This window comes from Lissotriton vulgaris, chromosome 5 (genome assembly GCF_964263255.1).
Source record: "Lissotriton vulgaris chromosome 5, aLisVul1.2, whole genome shotgun sequence".
Classification (NCBI taxonomy): domain Eukaryota; kingdom Metazoa; phylum Chordata; class Amphibia; order Caudata; family Salamandridae; genus Lissotriton; species Lissotriton vulgaris.
Genome location: NC_141693.1, coordinates 1,521,191,794 through 1,521,217,195, shown reverse-complemented (window position 1 = coordinate 1,521,217,195; position 25,402 = coordinate 1,521,191,794). Strand labels below are relative to the sequence as shown.

Sequence of the window (25,402 nt, the reverse complement as noted above, 5' to 3'; positions counted from 1 at the left end):
AACGAGGGTGACACAAAAAAGTGGGAGCATGAGCAAAAGTGGGAACAGTTTCCAAGGCGGTCTTTCCAGCAGCCCTTTTGGGGGGGCGGGGGAGGGGACATGGAGCCGGGCCGAGACGTTTTAACTCAGGTACCTGCAGAATGTTCAATAACGGGATATGTACCTGGGGTAGGGCGTGTAAGTTTGCCCATGAATGCAGCAAATGCGGTGCCCAGCATGCAGCAATCGCCTGCACCAACGGCCAAAATCCCCCCCCTCTTCGGCACAGGGAGCGGATGGCGCACGACAATAGGTTACCTGAACAGCAGAAAGGACGGACTGAGCATAACAACGAGACAAGCGGCAATTTCCCTTTGCAGCATGGAGAACGGGCAGAGCACATCAAAGGCCCACCTTTCATAGTGTCACAGGGCAGGGGACGGACTGAACTCAGCAATGAGACTGGCAGTGACGTAGTTCCTCAGCCGGGAAATGGGACGGAGCATACCAAGGGTCCATCCCCCATAGTGTTGCAGAACATCTTACCATTGCTCAGGGTGTATCCACTCGTAAAAGAGCGAATGCTATTAGTTGATGGTTTTGTTGACGGCTTTAGAATTCCTTACAAAGGCCCTCTTGGACCCAGGGACGCCTTGAATTTGAAATCGGCCAGGGACTTACCACAGGTGGTCAGTGACAAGATCAGGAAGGAGCTTGACCTGGGGAGGGTGGCAGGGCCATTTCCTTCACCCCCGTTACGGAATTTTTTAGTTTCTCAACTAGGTGTGGTTCCAAAAAAGCAGCACAGGACGTACAGGTTGATCCATCATCTGTCCTACCCGGAGGGCAATTCAGTCAATCATTGGTTGGAGGAAGGGGCGTGTTTGGTCTCCTATTGCTCGCTGGACATGGCCATTGATTTGATTAGGAGGACAGGCAAGGGAGCGTGGTTAGCCAAGGCAGACATCGAGTCAGCGTTCCGCCTCCTACCTGTTCATCCAGACAGTCAACACTTGCTGGGTTTCAAGTGGGAGGGGACATTCTTTTTCGATCGCTGCATGCCCATGGGTTGCGCGGTCTCATGCGCCTTCTTCGAGGCATTCAGTTCCTTCCTTCAGTGGGCCCTCATGACCAGGCATGGTATTTCCCAAGTCACCCACTACCTAGACGATTTCCTCTTTTTTGGCAGGGACGGTTCCCAGGAATGCGCAGAGGCCCTGCAGGCCTTTGAAGTCCTGTCAGAACATTTAGGTGTTCCTTTAGCACCGGGTAAAACTGAAGGGCCTGCACAGATACTGACGTTCCTGGGCATAGAACTGGATACCATTAGAGGAGAATCCAGACTCCCAGCGGACAAGGTGTGTGACCTGAGGCAGGACATAAGTGCAATGATTGGAAAGGGTAGTGCAACACTTGAGGAGGTACGGAGTCTGTTGGGCAAATTGAACTACGCAGCGAGGGTCATACCGGCTGGTAAGGTGTTTTCCCGCAGGTTGGCAAAGGCTACGGCCAGCGTGAAGAAGAAGCATCACTTAGTACGTCTGGGACCGGGGTTGAGAGCAGACCTGCACATGTGGGACGAGTTTCTGAGGAGTTTCAATGGCACAGTGATATGGAGGGCTCCCTGGGAAAGCAGCCAAAGCTTATGTCTATTTTCAGACGCATCCGGTAGGGTAGGATTTGGGGTGATCTTTGGAGAAAAGTGGTGTGCCATGAAGTGGCAGGATGCATGGCGCAAGAAAGGGGTGACTGCAAATATAAATGTCCTGGAACTATTCCCCATTGTGGTGGCACTGCATTTATGGCCAGAAGGACTGGGCAACAAGAAGGTGGTGTTCTGGTCTGAGAACCTAGCCGTGGTCCAAGCCATCAATGGTCTGAGTGCTAACTGCCCGTTAGTTTTAAGTCTGTTAAGGGAATTAGTCAGGGCTGGGTTACGGAATAACATCGAGTTCAGGGCTAGGCATGTCGAAGGTGTCAAGAATGTGGCAGCTGACCCTCTCTCTCGCTTTCAGCTGTCACGATTCCGAGAGGCATGGCCGCAGGCGGGGGAGGAGATGACACCATTCCCGGCAACGCTATGGCGACTCCTTCAGTGGGGGAACGGTTGAAGAGGATGGGACAACGTTCCCTGGCCGAGACAACCAGGAGAAGATATGCGGCCCAACTGACCACTTTCCGTGCAGTGATCCTGTCCCTGGGAGCATCAGCCCTAAGTACAAGGGAACAAGTGGAGGTTTTTGTAGTATGGGCAAGGGAGACGGGCAAGTCACACTCCTGGGTGTGCAGCCACCTGGCAGCGCTTAAACATGAGACCCAATTAACAGGATCCTACGGGGGCATTCAAGATTAGGGCAGCACTAAAAGGGTGGGCCAGGGATGAAGTCAGGTTCCCCGATCGAAGGGCAGGAATCGAGTTCCCCGCTCTCCAGCGCATGTTGAACACGGTGCCGTCTGTCACAAATTCGGCATTTGAGGCGCAGCTCTTCTCGACCTTCTGCTTGGCGTTCTTTAGTGCCTTTAGGGCCAGCGAGCTAGTGGCCAAATCCAAATCTGACAGATCAGGGAGAGCTTTAGACATGATGGACGTCTGCGCTAGGGATTCATTAGTGCTGTGGCTACGCAAATCCAAAACTGATCAGGTGGGGAAGGGCGTGGCCATCACGTTACATGCATTTGAGGATCCCAGGTATTGCCCGGTCACCTTGGTCAGGGAGTACCTGAAGATCAGGCCTCTGCTGGCGGGCACCTTCTTAATTCATGCTGACGGCACTCCATTGACCAAATTCCAGTTGGAGCGAGTAATGACCACAGTGATGGCCAGGGCAGGCTTGTCAGATACCGATGCAGGTCGGAAATTTTCCAGCCATTCATTTAGGATAGGGGCGGCTACCGCCGCATACAGGGCCGGGCTGGGCGAGGAAGGTGTCAAGTGGGTGGGGAGGTGGTCGTCCTCTTGCTATCAGCGATACGTCCGCCCCTGAATACTTCTGGCCACAGGGGCCATGTTCATTCACGCAAAATAGGGGTGATGAGCCATTTGAGCGGCAAGCATGGCATTGTTGTGTGTTGTTATGTAATTATGCAAAGCCAATTTTTCGTTGAAGTGCAGAAATTTATGTGTAGACGTGATGAAAGCCAATTTTTTTCTTGTAGTGCAGTGTTCACTTATAAATAAAACATTAATGTCAACAGTGTCTTTTCTTGCAGCTGATTGTTGCGTGTGGGTGATGGGCCATTCTTACGTTACCAGGCTGGAGCAGTGGGCGACATGCAGGAGATGGGATTTGGCCTTAGCAAGGAAACGAATTCTATGGCTGGGTTTCCCGGGAATGAGATGGGGTCAGCTGAGGCGCAGGCTTGACCAATGCCTAGCAGCACGGGGCGGGCCTCCCAACATCCTCATTATCCACCTGGGGGGGAATGATCTGGTCACAGTGGGGAGGAGAGCCTTAATAGAAGCCATGCAGAGGGATGTGACAGTTATAACTAACCAATTGGGAGCCACAGAGTTAATATGGTCAGAGATTGTCCCCCGCAAGGCCTGGAGGGGAGCACGGTCAACAGTTGCTATAGAACAAGAGTCAACAGGTCCATGCAGAAATTCATGGAGAGGAGGTGCCTGGGGTTCATTAGGCATGCGCTGATACAGGAAAGGACTGAGGGATATTATGAAAGGGATGGGGTGCACTTGTCTGGGCTGGGTATGGATGTCTTTCTCCTAGACTTACAGGAAGCCCTGTCAGCGGCAGGGTTCCAGTAAACGGGTAGGTGGGGGGCTCTGTCATCGACGCGGGCCTCCTCCAGAGCTGTGGCGGAGTACAGGGCGATCTGGAAGCAGATGGACAGTAGGGGTACCTCTGCAGCAGAAGGATACAGTCTAAATACTTCTGCCTGGCACAGTAAGGGTGCCTGAGCCAAGAACCTGGAGCCGAGGGGGTTCCAGGAAACAGCGTCGGCGCCCCGTTAGTCCTTCGGGCGGTCGGGGGGCCTGAACCGACTGGGGGTATGCCTCATCGCTCCGCCCTGACAGGGGGGGCGAGAGTATAACGAAATAAAGTGATAATTTACTGCACCATCAGAGCATCGACTCGCCGTGCAAGATGGCTCCTTAGGCATGCGGGTCAGCGAGGGGCTGCCGCATTGGATCGCCTGTAAGATGACCCACCTTATCAGCTATTTGTTGTACGAAATAAACCTGCACCACTGCTTTCCCACAAGTATGTCTCATGAGTTTCCTTGGTATATAAGTGTTAACGTGCGCAGTGCGGAGCGAGCGCTGGCGGTGTGGGCACTATGCCGCTGGCCGCGCGACACGGAGGGGAGCATGGGCGGGACAGCGTCTTAGTCCCACACGTTGCGCGAGAGGAGCCTGCAGCGCGCCAACCCCCCTGAGCCGCCCTCCTCGCCAACGGCCAATAAGGAGGGCTTTCCTAGGGATGGGGGCGTTCCCGGGGGTATATAGCAGGCCCAACAACTTTGCTCGGCCTCTCCTTCCCGCGTTGGTTCCTTGGGCTGCTCTGCGCTGTTCCCACCCTTACCCTTACCCAGCTGCAGAGCGGAGGGCGGAAGTTGTGAACTTTTAATGGTCATGTTTTGTGTTGCAGACGGAGTCACAGGGCGATCTGGAAGCAGATGGACAGTAGGGGTACCTCTGCGGCAGAAGGATACAGTCTAAATACCTCTGCCTGGCACAGTAAGGGTGCCTGAGCCAAGAACCTGGAGCCGAGGGGCTTCCAGGAAACAGCGTCGGCGCCCCATTAGTCCTTCGGGCGGTCGGGGGGCCTGAACCGACCGGGGGTGTGCCTCATCGCTCCGCCCTGACAGGGGGGGCGGGAGTATAACGAAATAAAGTGATAATTTACTGCACCGTCAGAGCATCGACTCGCCGTGCAAGATGGCTCCTTAAGCATGCGGGTCAGCGAGGGGCTGTCGCATTGGATCGCCTGTAAGATGACCCACCTTATCAGCTACTTGTTGTAAGAAATAAACCTGCACCACTGCTTTCCCACAAGTATGTCTCATGAGTTTCCTTGGTATATAAGTGTTAACGTGCGCAGTGCGGAGCGAGCGCTGGCGGTGTGGGCACTATGTAAACAGGCCTGTAAATCTTGTTCTTATCTCGTCACATTTGTTGTGCATTCAAAGACCGAGGTCAATACTCAGATACTATCACCAGCCACGCGAGCTGCTTAAACAATAAAGTAAATGTGTCCCCCCCTTCTTCCTTTTATTTGTTTGGAAAATAAATTGAAAACTAATTTCAGCTAATACTTGTGTTTTAAATACGAGATAACAGATATCTCGATGTCGGGAGTTTAACATGTTTCACAGTTATAAAATAGAATTGTCGGTTTGCAGATGTGTTAGACCATCCACACATGGATAATTAACCCGTTTTATATTTAAATCAATAAATGCTCACTTGCGTCTATTTGTACTGTCTAGCACCCCATGTACTTTTGTGAGCTTTGTGTAATAAGGATGACAATTTGTATACACAGTCCGGCGCAGAGTGTGGCAGTATCACTATGTCAGCACTGACTCACTCAATTTGAAAAGGGGGCTAAACTATGAGGTAATGCTCTAGGGTAGCAATTTACTGTCCTAATAACCTAGAAATGTATTGTTAAGTGAAAATAAAACAGCAACAAAGAACAATAGCACGGTTTTCACACTTTATTCCACTCGTATTTGGCTTGGTGCTCATATGCCTTATACCGCTGTAAACTAGTCACATCATTTTGTTGCTTTGAGGTGGAAACATTACTTTGATCAAACTGTATTACAGCTGGGAGCAGTAAATCTAAATGAACCTGCGAGTATGGCTATGTGACCTGGACATTTGTATTTTTATAATGATGTAGTTACAGGGAAGAAATCATAACCAGAAAGTCTGAGAAATTATGATTTTACCAGGAGATTCCACAAAGCACCTAACCAGGAGTAATTAATCTGCATCAAGTTCCGGAGTACTTAGAAAATAACTTTATTCCACTACAGATACATTTACTAATATTTGTATGAGGCTCCTCTGATGCAACTTTAACATGTTCATGTACACACGATGGGTATGATCATGTGGAAAACCTCTCCAGTGCAAATTACATTTTTGCCGGCCACTTACGGTTTTCTTTCTTCTTTTGCCTTCTGTAGAGATCATTGCAATTATTGGTATCAAAGGATTTAACATGAACAAACAGTATTCATGCCCAATTTGAACACTCCATTAGCTCACTTCACATACTATCCACAAACTTCTGTAAGGAGTGAAAAAGTAGCTCAAACACCCAGTACAAACAAGCATTTACGCGAGTTTGAGCTATTGACATTGCAAATAACAATGCCTTTTATTTTTTATTTTTTTTAAACATAAATAAAAGTCATTGTTATTTACAATGTTAATAACTCAGACTTGTGTCAATACGAGATCTATTGCATTGCAAATGCTTGTTTTCATTGGAGTCTAAATGAGCATCTTAATCTGTAGCTGCACAATTATTCTGACCTAATTAGCTTGAGTGGGGGTGGGGCGAGCGGTCTGCTCTCTGGGCGAACCACAACCAGGTGTGTTCTGTGCTGGAACAGAGACACGTCAGCCGCTGCCCCGATAATTCACAGGGACATAGTTATCCGTGTAGCAGGTGCAGTGACGCCGGGGCAGACTGTAGAAAGAGCCACAGTCACCGTAAAAAGGAACCTGTTGCAGATAGTGGAGTGAGGCGCTGCTTCCAGGTTCCGGTCACACATTTTTCCAGCCCCTGTACGCCCGACCCCCCACCCTGGGGCACCCAAGGGCCGTGCAGGGTGTTATGGTGCCTCTTGGAAGGTTGTTTTATATCCTACAAATATGCCTGTTTTTTTTTACTTAACCGCATTATTGTAAATATAAAAACACTAATCAGAGGAGCCCTCGCATCAAAATCTCCCAGAACCATTTGTGGAAAAATAGATGCCCGTGATGCCTTCACCTGTGGTATTCTCCTTTGAATCGCTAAACTTGCCCCATTTAACGTAAAAGAAATACGGGAGCACAAACCTCTATCAAAGCAGGGGGGGAGGTCAGATTGGCATGGTGTTCATCTAACAATGTGTCCACTGTATGGACAGGTGAAGTGTAATAAATGAGTAAAATGACAGCTCAACAGGCGCCGAAAAAGTCTGCATTCTTTGAAACCCAAGAAGGCAGCACCTGGCTCTAAGCCAAGAAAAAATGGAAAACAAACAGATTTAAAGAGAAAAAAATTTGAGGGGAGGCGCTGAAACTCAGCGCACAATACCGGTCTCATGGAGGGGCAGAGATTAGGCCGGTTGGTTTCGGACTGTAGTTTCGGCGTCCCACGGAGATGAGGTTGGCACAGGGAATAGCAGGCGAGGCCCGGCTGCTGCCAAGCACCCTGGGGTAGAAAGGAGCCCGGTAGAGACGAGGCCACGGGTCGTGCCAAGGGCACCCAGTGTCCGCGGGGAAGAAGAGTGAACTTATTTTGCGCGACTGTTGCAGTGCTCCAGATTTACTACCGGATTTCTAGAGTATGGCGGGAGTTCAGGAGTGCAACTAAAGCAAAGCACTATATGTGCATTGGGTTCTGGGGGGGGGGGGGTTCTTCATACATGACTTATATATAACACAGAATCACTACATCTATCTATCATTTCGAAAAACTATATTTATCTGACAGGATTGCAGCTCAACGCGCACTGTGAACACCAAGTCACTTTTACCAATATAAAGCGTAACTTTTAGCCAACTCGATTGTACTTTATTAGCTGTGAAGGATGAAAGACTGAACCTACCATGCCCGTATTCCAACCAGTGGTCGGTCATACGCAAAGACAGATGCCCCACATTAGACTCACGCCCTACCAAGTAATATGTCCCTAAGTGACCTGTGTGCTATACTGCTCGCTCTGGAAACTCTTCAAGAAGCAGGGACAAAGCTGCGTAATTGCTCTGCAGCGAATCAAGTGCCGGTTGGTGGCAGTACAGCCAATGGCAAGGTTAGGCCGCGAAACCGAAACCACGGTTGTAGTGCAGGAGACGCCATCGCCATGTGCATGCACGTTGGCTGTACCTGCGCAAGCTGTGATGAGAAGACACGCCGTGCCGAGGTAGGGGATGTGTGTGTGTAAGCACCGGGGGCCGGGGGGTTCTGTATGTATGTGTGTGTGTATGCGCGGCGGCGGGGGGATCTGTCTGTATGTGTGTGTGTGCGTGCATGTGAGTATGCTTCCAAGGAGCCATGGGAGACAGGAAGCGCGCGTGACCTGATCCGTTTACGAGCACATCACTTGTCTCCTGTCTCCCATGACTCCTTGAAAGCAGAAACGATCACAATAGAGTTTTGCAGCGACAATCGCTTTGCGATCGGTTCGCAGTGCGAAACCTAAAAAGCAAAAAAGGACAATTTCAGGCCACCTAGTGAGTAGTGCAAAATGGTTGCAAATATGTGTGCATGTTTTGGCACCGACGTCTGTGTCAAAATAGACCAACAAGTGTGCGTTCTAAATAATGGGTTTAATTCATCAAGACTTTTCCAGGCATAGTTCCGATTTCCACTGAGAATAGTTCAGAATGTATGTATGAGTATATCTTGCATAGTTCACAAAGGAGAACATACATCCAATTTACGTGGTTGGTGAGATGTAGACGTGCCTATTGTATATAATATTTGCATACATTATACATTTATAAAGAAGGGTAAACCGAGGACAGAAATTGGGATACCGGAAGAGGCATGAGGGGTTTGACTTGGAAAGTGCATTGCAAGTTAGTTCCATACAGAAGGTGGCACTGTTTTTGGTATTCAGAAACATGCAGTAATGTCCTTGTCGTCATTTATTTGACTACCTTACATTAAAAAAAAGACCAGACATGACTGGGGCAGTCTAAGAAATTCCATCAATCTTCTCAGTTAACAGGTTGCGCTTAGGGAGGCGTGGCATGCATTATAAAATGCAGTGTACGAAAAATAAAAAACTTTATGAAGTATAAAAAGAATGTTATATTTTTCCTAACCGTAGGTATGAATAAAGGGCATATTTTGTACAGCACAGGCATGCACAATTAGGAAAACAGGTGTATCAATATAAGTGTGTACCACAACACACATGCATTACAACATGAACGCTTTCTACATTTATAGCAAAAGAGTGTATGTGGATTTGTGAATAATAGAAAATTAGAAAACTCTTGTGTATGGCACAATGCATGTTCTCAACACCTACTACCTTCAAGGGTCTCTCCTATGCTGTTTGCCTATCCCCTACAATTACATATGTAGCAGCTGTCTTGCAAAGAAGTTGGAATGCTCCAACAAAATATGAAAAATGTTTTAGTAAATGGAAATGGCAGACACCTCCTGCAGCTTCCCACCAAGTGTCAGCCAGAGAATGAATGCAAAGAGTGTCTGTTGGAAATGTCGTAGGCTCTGGTATATTTGTACAAGGTCTGCAATCAAACCTTGCAGTCTTTATCACAGTCTGAGCAAGATTTCCTAATCCACAAAACTGGCTTCAGTGCCTGACAAGACCACTTGGTTACTTTGGGTCCAAAATGTGGTGTCATGCGATGTCCTAAAAGTGTCATTTCTTCTCATTTCATGTGATCCGGTTGATGATAATGATATTGAAGGGCCACACTTTGAAGTTGAAAAAGCTGGGCAGAGTGCACTGCTGAAAAGTGTGATGGTGACAGCCGGAGACAACGCTTGTAAGCGATATTACTCTGTACCTGCTTTTTAGGTTTCCGCAAAACAGCACATGTGCTATCTCAAACATTCTGTTATATTCAACATGTGGACTTCAGCAAGCCCACAAGCTTGTCATTTACTGGCTCAGACCATCACTCTCAATTTCTGCCTCCCCATGTGTCCATGGCATGCATGCATCATGGCTTTTCTGTTATTTAGTCCTCCCTGAAAGCAAGAACCAATTACTACTATCCATCTACTGCTCCCAATTTAGGAACTGTTTTAGAAACTACTTTTTTCTTTGTTAAAGAGCACTTCACATAAGCCATCGTGTTTTCACTCACTCCGAGTTCTGTTTCTGTAAACAGGTCTCCAATCTTGTTCTTATCTTGTCCATTTGCTGTGTGTTAAATGACTAAGGTCAAATTTCAGATTCTGTTTTCCAGGGGCGCCGGTTTATTTTTCTTTCTCTGACTTCAAAGTAAGAGGATTTTTTAGAATGTATGTCATGGTGTTACTTGCCAGTCCCCCAACCCCCTCCTGTTTCGCTACTTGACTAATCCCCCCACTCCCTCCCTCATTGCTACTTGTTGATGCTCTAAGCGTATTTTCGCCGATCTTAATCACGCGCAATTTTTCAATCTACAACGGCCGTAAGGAATACTCTGCCAGTTCATTTTCAGTTTAAATGGGCAAAGGAGCCTCAAACTCAGTCTGTGCCTCAATGTGCTGCATTCCCCTTCTCGGCTTCTATTGCCCCTCCAGTTGCTTCTTGCATCACTACTTCGCTGGCAGCTCCCGTCCCCTCTTGTGTAGCACCCTAAGGCAGCTGCTGCCTTCTGGTAAGTGACAGAGCATGCTCAGGTATGTGTCCACATGTTGACATCCACACTTGGGCAAGTACACCACCGACCTATGTAAAATTTGGAAATGACACAGAAGTGACCCTCTGCAGACATTTCTTATCATTCAACTCGAAGGCACAAACTTACCACTCAAGTCATATGTCAGCCTCGCTGGCTTTGTCTTTACCTTCCAAAAAAGAAAAAAAAATGCTCCCCAAAGTCTCAAATGAGATCATCGACCCTGAAAATCGTCATCACTCTTCAAAATTGTTTTACTCTCTTTTGATTTTATTGGGCACACTCTCCAAAACCAATCTCACACTCATTGGATACTTCCAAGGTATGATTGCCCACTGTTTCCCTGCACACCCTCATTCAGAGATCTGACAGCATTTCGCTACTTTTAATTGTACCGTTATTTATTTCTGCTGTGATTCAGTGACAAAGTTCTTTAGTTATCGTTTTGCATTTTTTGCAATTATCTTTGGAGTCGGTTAAACATTTCACTTGATGACATGGAAGTTATATAAACTATAATATATTTTTACCCCCAATGGCATCCTTTTTAGCTCCAGACAGGTTTTATATAGAAGAAAGTCAGTTCTGTACTACTGACAAACCCAATAGCTCTCATATTGCAGAGAACTATTTGCTTTGGCAATGCTTATTCTCATTTCTGTGACATGTTTCTCACTAACTGTATGTTTGTTCGTTTTGGATCATTTATTTCAATACTGTATTATTGTTTGGTTGATTGTGTCACATGCTCAACCACACCTATTCTCACATTTTTCTCCTGTGGCCACGTGTAGTTGCAGCTGCACATTGACTATACCCTAATGACAACAACACAGTATCGACATAGACCACGTTACACTCACTTCCTATGTATTTCTTTCTTTATTTTCAATTATATATCACAAACAAGTTCCAATATGTGGCAGAGTGCTTTACATATGCAGTTCAAGAAAATGTTGTGTTGGTTGCCAACAGGTAATTAATAGTTAGGACCTAGTTTCCATTAGAAACTCACGTTTTGACTTGGCTATATCTTTGGCGTTGTTTGACCAATCTGCATGAAATTTTGCCAAAAAAGTGTCACAGTGGGTACTATTGTTTGGGAAAGTTTGGTGGTAATCCGTGCAGTGGGAGCCGACAATTTAGGGCACAAAAGAAGGCTGCATTTGTAATGTTAATTTCCATAGTAACCTTTAGCCACCTCTACAGCCTGAACCGCTGAACCGAGTTACACCAAATTTGGATGGGAGGAAGATGTTGGTTCATGGAAGTACCTTTTGCTTATTTGTTGTAAATCTCTTCAGTAGTTTTTGAGAAATGTAGTTTAAAACTATAGTGATATCTCTGGCCATGGATATTTGGTTTTGCGATGAATCGCAAACACACACGCCAAAGGGAATGCTCTGATTTGCTGGACGCAACCTGAACAGAAAGTTGTGGCTGCCATTTTATCTATTAGTAACACTTACTGGAGCTGAACATCAGTGTGAGAGCCCACATAAGTGGTCGGCGTGGAGATACTTTGACCCCATGGTTGAGAAATGGAGGTGTTAGTGACACAATTATGTATGCCTAGCAAACCGGGTGATGTGCCATTTCGCTAACACCCCCCTCCCGAGACCTATGGTGCTTTAACTTTAAGTTCTTTCTTTCTAATAAACTTGGTTCCACTCCAACACGATGGAATATTGATACAGTGTTTTTCTTTTTAACACTAGCAACCCCAGGCTAGGGGGGGCCTTAGCGCGCCCATACCACCGGGGTTCCTCACAACATTTTAGTACACTTTAATTCAATGGTCCTGACGAACGCCTGATATACCATTATCACATAGGCAGAAACATGTTGACCACGCACTAGGATAAAACTGAACTTGTAATTTTAGTCCATTATCCTATACTTTTGTTTTTAATCTATGTCCAATTGGCAAAAAAAATACATTTCTTTTTTGACACAATTGTGACATTTTTTAACTCACTGTAAATCTCACTTCACACTCAAAAACCAGTTCCGCAGTAACCTGGCATTGCAGCACACTAGGGTGGCACTCCACCACTTCTGGTGGGGCCCGATGATGAAGCATGTCACCAACCAGGTTGGTGAGTGACGGCTTTCAAAACAACCAAATGAGGTTACTTCTACAGTCAACCTAGACTGTGGGCTATGCTTCTTGCTCGCTCTTATTATAGTCATTATTGGTGTGACCCTGCTTTGTTGTTCTTCTGGTGTCCATTGAATTCCTGCTTTTGTTTTCCACTTATGCAATGTGTCTACGGGGATCGCGACATTGTCGAGAAGATCCGCAAAAACTAAAGGAAATAAACCTTTAGAAACAAACTTCACAATATTTCAGGTACTAGGGTGGCTCTGACAAGAGCCATTGTGTTGTCTGTGTGTATATGGTTGCTACACATAAGACCAATGTAGAGTTTCAGGTTACTTAGAAACACCATGTTGCCTTCATATGTAATGTGCACTCCATCATTTCTATATATTACATGCATGTCAAAACGCAGGTTGTTGTTATAGATACAGCCCATGCAATTTTTTCTAAGGAATGCAGAAACTGTTTTATTAATATGTTTCCTGGCTTTGTCAATCTGTTGATAGGAATTGATTTGACCACTTCCATTTCTGTATTTGGCATATATTAGAGTACACCATGACAGTGTAAGGGAAAAGTGAAATCAGTTCTGCAAAGGTGTCTTTCATTAGGATTTACAGGCCTTCCCCAGTCTATGTGCCTAAGTTATTGCAACTACAGTGCAAAATCATGAGGTGAGGAGCTTGAGAATACACAATGGCTTTAACCAAAGCCAGCAACTAATGAAAGTTTAACCTTCTCTGGACAAACCAAGTAATCTGCACATTTGGCAGAGTCCCTATCAATACCTCTCTTGTTTGCAGCCTCTTCCGCCCAAGATATATAGCTGTGGCCCACAATCCATACTCTAAGCATTTTGAAGTGAAGGAGCAATAGTAGTCAGGAGAAGGCTGGTAATGAATGAGGCAGTTTTCCAAAGGAAGAGCAGTTAAAATGGAGGTGTTTTAAAAATAAATTCACTATATATATATATATATATATATATATATATATATATATATATATATATATATATATATATATATATATATATATAGATAGATAGATAGATAGATAGATAGATATATGTATAGATATGTATATAGATATATAGATATAGATATAGATATACTTATATTTCATTGGATGCTGTCAGCAGGAAAGTAAATAAAATGAGGCAGTGTGTTGGATGCCTTAGCAAGAAGTCTTATTGTTGGGTGGTGTTTAAGGAAAGAAATATAATACAGACATTGATATACTTTTGAATCTGTGGAGTGAAGCACACCTGCTGTATCTTATTTGGAGGTAGCATGTTCCTTCTAGAATGTGCTATGAACTTGTGACCTAGTGGTTTCACTGGATTACTAGGTACAAAGATTAAAGAGTGTATTGTGAGTGAAGGGTGTTGAAGAGACAGAACATTTTTTCAAAGTTGAGGAGTGATGACAGAATTTAAGTAATGGCAAGTTTTAATTTCCAACTCAGGACTTTGTAATAAACTGTTGTGTATATTTCAAATTTTAAAAAAATGCACCTAGATATAGGTTTGGACATTTATTTCGCAATATTTCTCAGCGATGATCAAGAAAACATCGCGAACACACATAGATAGGAATCTGTTTTCAAAAGAGAGGGAAAGGGTTAACATATTCCACCATTCACAAGAGGAGATAGCGTACTCTAAGATGAAAGACATGATTTAATGTGCTGCCTTTCTCATGGTCACAGAGTGCAAAGTTGAAGAGGTTGCCAGTTAATGGTTGCTTTTTATGAGAGTTGTGTACCATTCTTGGGAGTTTCAGGTAACTGTAACTGCTGAATTTCTCTGCTTTGTATGAGTAAAATCGGCCCCTAACTATAACGTCCCTTCAATCTTCGTTTTCTATATATCATTTTTGTTTGTTTAACCCTGAAGGATAAACATACATACACTGTACCTGTATAAAAAGGTAGCAGAAGAAGAGGCAATCGTAACTGTAGCCATGAAAGCACATTTAATAAACACTAGCAATAAAGATCTTGGAGAAAAAAATTGCCTCGGTCTCCACTTAATTCTTTTTTGGACCATTCAAGGGACAAAGTAGTGTGAAATAGCAAATTCTACAACTAGATTTAAAAAAATCTAGGGGTAGATTTACAAGCCCCTTGTGACACATTTACGCTGCCATTGCGTCACTTCTGTGACGCAGCAGCGGCGTAAACCATGTGCCATGTTGCAACTTATTTACAATGTGACGCATCTAGGGAGATGTGTCACGTTGTAAAGACCAGCGCCAAATTAAGCCTGCGTCAGGTTAATGTATGCAGGGTGGGCAGGGTGGGTGTGGGTGTCGGAAGAAACCTCGTAAAAGTGACACAGTGAAATTTACAAGATTTCACTGAGTCACTTTTTAGAGGCTGCTGCGACGAAACATTACGCCTGCTTGAAGCAGGCGTAAGGAGTGGCGCAGCGCGTTAGTTATGGCCGGCCCCTGAGCATTGCTGGAGTTACATTGTGCTTGCGACACGAGTACAGCAATGCGCCTCCCTTACGCCATCAGATGTGACACGCATCTGTCTATCCCTGCTCCATGGTGTGCCGCATTGTAATTGCAACGCATCCGTGGTGGCGCACGGGTAGAATTGCGTGTCGCATCTTTACTGGCCCATCCCTGCTGATATGCAGGGATCCACCAGTCCTTGTAAATCTGCTTCCTAATGTTTAACCGCATCGCTGCTGCTGCGATTTTTGCGCTGTGCGGCTTTTTTCATTTTTCCGCGTTACATGACGAGCTCAGCTCGTCATCAGCACACGCCACCCAAGCACAGGTTTGTTGAATGCACTTTCAGTAAGGTGACTGTCCAAGTCAGCTTGTGCGAGGAGGCTAGCGTTCAAGAGGAAACGTGGGATCTGAAACTTTCCACTCATTTTCTTAAATGAGCTTTGCACAGCATAGATCAATATTTTAACTTTGACACATTAAGAAGGAAAGTTTGCTTGGTGATTAATTAAACCAATTATAATTAGTTTTGAGTAATGCAGTTGGCTGCCCCTGGGTGGCTGCCTGGGGGAGTTGGACACAGCGCTTGACTGCAACCTGGTATTGTGGCCAACTCCACGCCACGTGAGATGTAAGGCTGTGCGCAGCATGGGGTTGGCTGCCTGCGGGTGGGTTGGCCACAGGGCCTGGCTGCAGGCCATGCACTGCGTGGGGTTGGCTGCCTATGGCAGGTTTGCCACAGGCTCTCAGCACCAGCCCTGCGGCTAACCGTGCATGGCGGGTGGGTGTTGTCTCTATTATTTTACATTAATATTACTTTACATAAATAAAAAAACTGAAATTCACTGAAAAAACAAAGGTTAAACTACATTTATAGTTAGGTGTGATACGAAAATCTTTTTTTTTTTTAAACATAGAAATTCACTTAAAAAACAAAGGCTAAAGTATTGTTATAGTTAGATGAATATGTCAGTAATAACATTAACATTTTGAATTTTTAAAAAAACACAGAAATGTACCAGTTATAGTTAGCAGAGCTAGCTATAACTTTTGACCTGTCATGCACTGCTTATGACCTCACATATTGCATCACTCCTGACATGGACTATGACATCATTTATGACATCACTGGTGACATCTCAAATTACATAATTGATAAAATCACTAATGACATCACAGTAGACATCATCCAATGAATGTGTTTGTTTTATAGTTTACATAGTGGTGGGTAACTACCCCATTACTTCTCTACCAAAATGTGTACAGCCTGTTTCCATTTATTGATTGTAAGTGCTTATAAAACACACGTGCTCCTAACGCATCATAAGTGCTTAGACATTTTGAACATGTTATACTTCTTTGTATTGAAGAGTAACTCTTTGTGCAGATGACAGTTGACAACCTGTGCAAGTATCGTCCATGCAAGGTTTTTGGTTCCGCCCATAAAGTTTCCAAAAGGGCAAAACCCATGTAGTAGATACTAAGTGTTGTAAACAGACTAGATGCTTTAAATAGAATCACATTGGCATGTCAATTTCAACATAACATAAGACTGTGTTCACCAAGTACTATTCAGTGTACATGGGCTTGTTTAGCTTTAAAAAATGGGCTATCTGTAAAGTTTGCACCACATTATGAAGGCTGTCCGTAGAATGACTTTTAGTACAGTCAGACCATGGGTATTTTTTCATGAACAGTGACTCTTTGGGCAGGTTTGTCATTAAGTGAACACTGTTCTTAATAGATACTTTTTAATATGTTGTGGTGTATTTCTCATGAGAGTGTCAATGTCTACAAACAATGTGGTATAGAATAAACTTTCTCCATAGAATAAACACTTTTTACAGTACCCACTTTTCTACCTATATCCACTTCATTTCTCACTGTAGGTTCAGTGACTATGAAGGGTTTGATGCAGATAAAGACTGTCTGTAGTATGGCATTAGTTATGAAACAAAAGTCTCTGAACAGTTACCTACAGATTTAACACCATGTACAGTAGGGATTACCCATCTATCTGTGGTTGATTGTGTAGAAAAGGAGGAATTTTATAAGGTGATGTTGGATATACTTCACCATGCAATACTGTCAAAACCCCAAAGATGGTCCTTGGGTTTACTCTAATAAATCCTTAGCTCAGTCCTGGTAATGTGGCGAAGAGCAGTCAGCCTTTACTAGAGGAACGTGTTAAGCATTTCAGAGTATCAACATGGATGATAAGTAATTGGCGCATCTTGAGAGAAATCTGATGCTAATTTATAATAATAGAGTGTATTTTTATCTTAATTCAGACACCAAAATGAACAGTATAAGATACATATGACCGGAGTTCTAGATTCTACAAGCAATATAAAATCAGTGAAAAATAATACAGTGAAAATGTAACCTTAAGCTCAATGGGAAAAACCACTAGTGACTATCTGCCACTTGCTGGTTGAGTTATGCGGTACCCTTGCAGGGTAAAAGTGATGCGGGTCCCAGGACCAGGCAACGACAGTCAGTCCAATTTTACTGGTCCCTTGTATCCCTGTGCAGCGTTGTTCTGGCTGCTTCTGTTGCTCAACAGGAGCTGCAGGATAGCTGATTTTACTGTTTACATGGTGCAACTGGGAACAAGATGCAAAATCACAACAACGGGGTGGTTTCCGATGTCGATCAAAGGTCGGATGGAGTTCCATCAGGTGCAGCATCAAGTGAACGGGTAGGTCCCTCGACTGGGAAACAACAAGCTTTGGCAACGGCAATCCTTGAAAAAAGGTGCTTCGAAGTCCAGTGGTCCCATGAAACACAGTAGCTGCCTGTAACTTCGTGGAAGGCATGACTACACTTCCATCAATTCACTAGAAAATCAAGATATGGGCAATCCCACAGAGGGCCTGATGGCCAGCAAATCTTCGGATCCAGAGCGCTATTTTACCAGCAGTTTGCAGGAGACTAGTACCATTAGTCCAGGGGGGTATGAGGGTGCATCAGGCTGAGATCTGGTGTCAGCTGTAGCACTAAACTTAAATATTTGAGGCGTTAGGGTTGTGGGTGCAAGTCATCAATAGGCTGCTTGCCCACAACTAATCTGCCCCTGAGATGATCACATCCAGGGATGTGGGCAGCTTCTCTACCTATAACCCTCTATTCTGCACCTTTTGTAAATGGCGGAACCCTTCTTTCCGTGCACAGACTACTCTTCCCTGGAGATGTGGCCAGCCATCTAGGGGTGTGTATCTCCTTGCCTACCTAATTTCCCTCCTGCCAGGGGCAGGGGGGGCTGTTTCCTCTTCTGGGTATCATCCCTGATGCATATCAGAGGCTGTACAGTCATTGAAGCTGACTGATTTGATCTGCTACTTCACTAACCTTCCTAGGAGGGAGTTGTGATCTCCTTCCTCCCCATCCCTTTGTCCTTACTCCTTGGTATGATCACATTACAGGGCAGGAAGTCAGAATCCGGTCTTGGTGGCAGCAAGTGTGGGCTGCCAGCCAGAGCACAGAGAAGCTGGGACAACCAGGTAGAAAACCTCAAAGGTAGCCACCTAGCTGCATTCCACATTGCCCTCGACACAAAATTCATGACAGGGGTGAGAAGGCACCTTGTTTAATACCAAACACAACATATTTAGGCGGGAGATTAATGGAGCTACCAACCTCGGGTTTACCCGGGTGCCAGCCCATGTTATCCCATGGACCGTCTAACGCTTATAGTCTACTTTAATGATAAAGAGCACTATGGGGACATATAAGCTTGGGCTTGCATGCCCATACCTCTAATCGACTGCTCCCTGTCTCCTGGGCTTTAGGAGGCCTTCCTTAGGGGGATTGATTTATAGTAAAGGTAGAGCATTCATTCTGCCACACATGGTGAGGGCAGAGTTAAGTTTCAGCAGTTTGCACTGCTTCTGCACTCTGCAGTGGCAGGCCTGCTAACAGTAATCTACTTGAGTCACTCAGGGAGGCACAAACAGTGCTGCAGGCCCTGTGGACCCATTTACCACCCATTCCCTGGGTCCCCTAGTACCATATACTAGGGACTTATAAGGGGGTTAAAGTCCTTCTCAACTGGGGATGAATAGTTACACATAACAGTTTTAGGGAGAGCGCACTGGCACTGGGGTCTGGGTAGCTGACTCCAGTGCATCAGAGTCATAACCCTCAACATTGGAGCAAAGCGTGTGTATGGGTGTGACCGCACAAAAGGTCACTTTCTCACAGATTGTTAATGTGAACTCAGATATCCATGAAGTGTATGGTATAGGGTCAATGTTACACATAACACAAACTTGATACACCTAAGGGATTTGTATGTGTGATGGCAAAAACTGATACTTCACATTATTCTGAGTTAGTTTGAACTTACTTTCAGACCTCTAATGCCATTCCTTTTTATAGAGTGATTTATACAAAAGGAGAATGGATGATGTCCTCAGTGACTTCATGAATGACTTAATTTGAGAGGTCGTCAGTGCTGTCATCAATGATTTCAATGAGCATGTCATGAGTGAGGTAATATGTGGGGTTGTTAGTTAATCCTAATATCGATTGCCCTTTTTCTCAGTGAGAACCTTTCCTGCCTCTACAACTTCCTTAAAGTAAACCTGATGCTCCTTACCTCGATGGGTGGGCTTCACCCCTGCAAACCCAACTTACCTTCCCTGATGACTGGATGCCTTTGATCATGGCAAGTCCCACAAGGCTCCAGGCGAAGAGTAAGCAGAGGGTCATCCTCCAGTTCAGGCCTCCTCCATCGTCAATTGTGTCAGAGATATTCAGAGCCTCACGATACCAGAAGTAGGTGGTGGCTGAGCTTTTTTCACATTCTGCCTCGACAACTGTAAAAGGGAGCATGCTGAGAATGGCACAGTCTCCTGATCACCGACTCTTGCAGAACTCTATCTGCACCATACCCACTCTTGATCAGAAAGGTACACTTGTGCTTGCCCCTTATTACTGCAGTTCACACAATGCCAGTAGTCCTCATACTGCAAACCTATTCATGTCTAGGAAGTGTTACCTATGCAGGAACCCCCATTTAACAACTTAGTGCTGAGTAACTGATCCACATAAAGACGCGGGATCTAACAAAGACCCCATTCAGCAGGGGTATTTACAGCTTGTTCTTGGGAACTGCATAAATGTAAAACTATTCTCTCCTCATCCGTAATCTCAAACAACCATAAGGGGTGCCATTATACTCCGTCCCCCTCTTGCCCTTTACCATTACACAGAGGTTATCCGGGGTGTGCAGGGTTGCCTGAGGCTCGAAACCATCTTTACCAACAACGTGCAAACAAATGATCTGTGGTCTTCTCACCTGCCTTAGATATGTTACAGAGCTTTGGGGACATGAATGGAGGTCACAGTTGGAATTAAGGTTCACATTAGGGTACGTAAGAGAGGGTGGGTAGAACATGTTGCATGGAACCCTTCCCCAGCCACGGATCTGCTGTAGGAGATGGGACACTCTGCTCATAGCAAGGTTAGGGTTAGGTTTATGGACATGCAAAGAGGCTGATGGATGCACATTAGAGTTAAAGGGTTGGGGCACAGGTTCTACAGAGTTCTTCTTCTCTGAAGTATATATTGCAGAGGGTGACTTAGAGCAGAGCAAGGATTCAGGTTACATTACTGTTATGGTTAAGTCTTGGTTAGTGTTAGGGCTCTCACTAGAGAGTGAGGCAGATTAAGGGATACAGCGGTGGGACAGAGGGTAAGGCTGTGCAGAGCTCCTTGCCTGCAGTGGATCCATTCTGGTGGAAGAGCCAAGCATTTTGATTGGTCAATTGTTAGAGGCTGAGGGGAGCAGATTATTGGTAGAGGCTAAATTTACAGGTTAGATTTAGCGGCTGATGGTGGAAGAGCTCCTCACCTGCAGTGGTTCCGTTGCGGTGCACAGGACACTCCGCCCAGGGCAGGGGGTACTGGAAGGACTTGAAGAAGTAGAAGATGCTCCATCCAATGATCACGTTGTAATAAAGTCCAACAAAGAGGCAGACCTGAGGCAAACGTCAGAAAAGATAGACGGTAAGGCTGAGGTGCAAGAGAATTACGATGAAAGAGACAGAAATGGTGAGTAGGGAGAGCCTATGAGCCTGCTGAAGAAGGTAGGATGGGAAAATACGAGACGGAAGAGATGGTAACTGCAAGTTTGAGAAGAATAGAGTGAGAGAAGGAAATAAAACAGCAGCAACTGTGATGCATCAATGACTGGATAATGAGTGGGTGTATGGATTGGTAAATAGGGGAGTGGCTGAGTTTATAGATAACCAAAAGGGTGAGTAACTTATGTTATGCAGATTTGTACAGCACACTATCACCGGGAGGGTATCCAAGAGCTGATGGAGTTAGGAGAGAAGAGAAGCCTTCTGTACCTGAGAGGGCCACAGCTGTTCACAGCACTCTGCCGTCATTCATTCATGCACTCATCATCTTACTCACCCATTTGTCTACCCATCCACTGATTAATCTATCCATGCACTCTTTTACCCTTTCATTAATTCATACACTCCTATTCAGCGAGCCATCAGTCCATATATAATCTCCTCTATTTATCTATGCACCCGTTCATTCAATTATGTGCTCATCCAGTCATCCATCTGTGCACTGTCACTCACATATCTATTCAAACTTGCAATCAGTAACTCATGTATACATTTATCCATGCATTTTGGTATGATGTGCTAAGGTATGGGTGTACAGCGCTTACTACGATTGACAAAAAATGCTGCTTTGCTTTGCAGATTGGTAGCCCACTACACAGTGAGGGCTCAATTTTAGTGATTGAGTCATGTATAAGTGTTACTGTTTGCCATACTGTTTTCATGCCCTGTCATGAGTTTTGGAATATGTATTGAATGCACATTTATTATGCAAATCCTTATATAATGAGCCTGAAGTAGTTGTAGTGGCATTTATATAGCACTTTCTACCCATAGGAAGGTGCAGGGGTGCTGAAGTGCTTTGAGGATGTTTAGCACATTACTTGGTGCAATACTTACAACATTAGCGACATTTGTCACGTAAAATGTGTTAACATTTATCATGTTGTTTATCACAGAGTTGACATTCAGGTTTTCATTAGTTTGCCAAGCAATTTGTTATATAAAGGTGTCACAAACTTCCAGGAAATCTGTCATAGTATATGTCGTTAAGTGGTTATGTAATCTGTCATATAGGCAGTTATTGAGGTGATTCGGCACTCAGAAATGTAGTGCTTATGCTAGCGGTCATGCCAACAGTCATGCAAGCAAATAGCTACATTTGAGCAATAGTGCTACCAATGTGATACTGTATGCTGTCTTTCCAGAAGCAACAGAACCCCAGCCCCTGATGGCAGTGCTTAGCTTGCAGGAAGTACAGAATAGTGTCATCCTTGGAGTGACAGGATCCTAGTGCCTGGCAGCACTACTAAGTCACCAGGAAGCATTACATGTAGTCAACATAGGAGCTACAGAACCCAACCCACCCAGAGGACAGAGCTAGGCCACCACTAGATACTGGGAGGTCTAGTCGAGTGAACGAGCGAGAGACACCACAGTAGATAATTCACGGCTGAACCCGAGAAGTATTGTTTTTTTAGATAGACACTATTCTCGACCGTGGTGACATCTAGTAGTGGCTTTAAGAGGAGTGTGTTAGATTAAGTGAAGAGACAGTGAGTGATTATGAAGTGAAAGGACAGAAGTCAAGATGAAAGGACAGTTGAGATGTAGCCTAATGCCCGGCTTGAAAATGGCATTCACTAGTTTCTCATCAAGAGCTGCCAGATTGATAGATTTCATACTTTTCTTGCTAGGGTCCACCCAGGAAAGACAGAGCTGTTGATTGTTGAAAACAATGGAGTTATTATTTGAGAGGGGATGTAAATACCCCCCTCAGGTAATATTCACAATCCTTGTCAGTGTGAACCAAAACAATGACTAAATAAACCTGAGTTCAATCCCCTGGTAGCTACGGCACAGAGCAGACAGGCTTAATTTAAGGCAATGTGTAAAGTATTTTTGAAGAAGTAAAAAAGAAACAAAGTCAAAATTCAAAACAATAAAAATCCCAAAATGAATTAGAACAATAAAGTAAAATGTAATAAACAAAATGACACATAAATGACAAAAATCTAATGAGGGGAACCAGAGATATGACTTTTTAAAGTTTTAAGTAGAAATAGAGTGAGGAAACCAAAAGTGCCAATGGTAGTCAATGGTTAGAGTAGGACAGGACCTAGCCCACCAGGAACTCAAGGGGGGCACTTAGAGACTCATAAGATGTCAAGTTTAGTTTAGGGGTGAGTATGTATTCCTCTCATTTAAATGGATGGTAAGGGTAAATCCTTTCTTACTTTGGTTTAGTATTAAGCAGAAGCCATAGTCATATTGAGTCCGTTTAATGATTCAATTCAATTTTGTTGGGTTTATCCAAATTTTCTATTTATTAAACAATGAAGAAAGAAAGCCGACACATGTTTCACCCTATGTGGCAGCACAATAGCCCTTTGGGAACATTGCATCCAATTGGGGCTCCAATACATTTTAACTAAGCTGGAACTACCTTAGCGAATAAATCATATCTGATTAGGACTGCTCCAGACTTATTTTAAACCCACCCAACTGTGCACTACCTAGCCCTCACACCTGCATGCACCCTCCGGCTTCTTCAAAAGATCTCTGCCTAAGAGCTCCGTTTACAGGAGCCCATTGGGCATTGCAGCACGGGCATGGCGAGGAACATGGCCCATGATGAAGCATGACAGCCCCCGGGGTGTGTGAGGGCATCACAAAGAAAGACCTCCCTTTCCCATGCACTCCCTGCTAGGAACTGCACACCTTTGAAATGCACCAAGGATCTGGCATTGCTCCTAGGCTATCCTTTCAAGGCCTATTGTCCCTGCCCTGGGAGCAGTTTACATCTTACTACTTAGAAGCCATCAAGCTACCAGGTGACAGTTGAATGCTTTTAGAAAGGCTTCCAGAGTCTTTCGGCAGAACAAAATAAATTTGTCTAAAGTACCTTGTGTGTAATAGTCAAAATTAGGCCCGGGCAGAGTTCGCAGAGTTCCGCTATATTGAACTCGAGGAAGTGACCAAAGAACTCAGCTGCGCTACACGGAGTTCTGCCAATGGCGGAGTGCGTTACGTCGCTCCGTACGCACTGTTTTTTAGTGCTTGCTGTTTGTCCTGTGCTGGAAAATCAGCATGAACGCCTCCACGTGCAGTGCAAGAGGGCACTGCCTCTTTCTGCTGCTAAAGTAAATGATCTACTCGAGCTGCAGCTTCCTAAATGCATGCGTAAGGTTTCTCAACGTGAGCAGTAGCGACCATTCGTGACCACCCACATTGAGAAATCTCTCCAGGAGGTGGTCTGGAGTAAGATTTTCTTTGTTTGCACTCATTAACTTAACGCTGTCAAGCGCAAGCAAGGAAAAAACTCTGCTCATGGAGTTTTTCAAAATTCTGCACGCTACGCGGAACGAGGAGTGGGAAAAACTCTGCAAACTCCATGAGCAGAGCATAATTTCACGTTAAGGCCAGTCAAAATTTGACTTTACCTTTAAATTGGATTTTGTTTACCTATTAAAAGGAGTCCTTGAACTATTTCTCTAGCTGGTACCAATCCGAAATTAGCATAATAAGGTGGTTTGATGTATTCCAGTGTTTTCCTATTGAAGGAACTAGCACAGCTACAGTGAAAATAGTTTTTATAGTTTTTCACTGTACGGATGTGGAATATTAAACTTCTACATGTTCTACTTTTAAATGTCATGCACCATACCCCATGAATAGGAGGACCTAATTTAGGGGTGACTTATTACAATTTAAATGAAGGTTTAAGCCTGTTAAAATGTTTTATTTATTTTTAGCTTAAAAATGCACAGTCATGTTGCAGTGGTATGCCTGGAGGCATGCCTTACACTGTCACTGTAGTGGTTAGCCCAATGAGTGCGGCCCACTAGTGACATTTAACTTACAGGCCTTGGCTACACTGTGAGTACCATATACTAGGGTCTTAAAGGTAAGTTAAATATGCCAATCACAAGTATACTAATTTTACCAAGTTGACAAGCAGGAGCACAAGAATTTTGCCACTGGTTATCAGGGGTAAAGTGCTCCGAGTTCTACAGACAGCTAAAACAGGTTTCAGCAAAAGGATAAACAATTGTGATAACCATCCAGAAAGTGCAAATATCCAACACCTGTGATATGCATTCCTTACAGGTAGCCAGGACACATTTCAAATAGAGTCTGCAGGAGTGACAGAGTAGCAGGACATGGCATGTACTGATTACAGTCAGTCTGATAAATACCCATTGCATCAACCCAGAAGGGA

The 25,402-nt window shown here is 44.6% G+C and overlaps 1 protein-coding gene across 1 annotated transcript in view; it reads right to left on the bottom strand.

The window, feature by feature from the left end:
• The window catches only part of SLC6A17 (solute carrier family 6 member 17), a 304,194-nt gene that overhangs the window by 75,824 nt on the left and 202,968 nt on the right, over positions 1-25,402 (bottom strand). Inside the window, exons 5-6 of the mRNA XM_086920393.1 lie at positions 20,952-21,078; positions 19,733-19,914 (exon numbers count right to left, since the gene is read on the bottom strand). Of these exons, the coding sequence (XP_086776519.1) occupies positions 19,733-19,914; positions 20,952-21,078 (309 nt within the window). The remainder of the gene's footprint in view (positions 1-19,732; positions 19,915-20,951; positions 21,079-25,402) is intronic.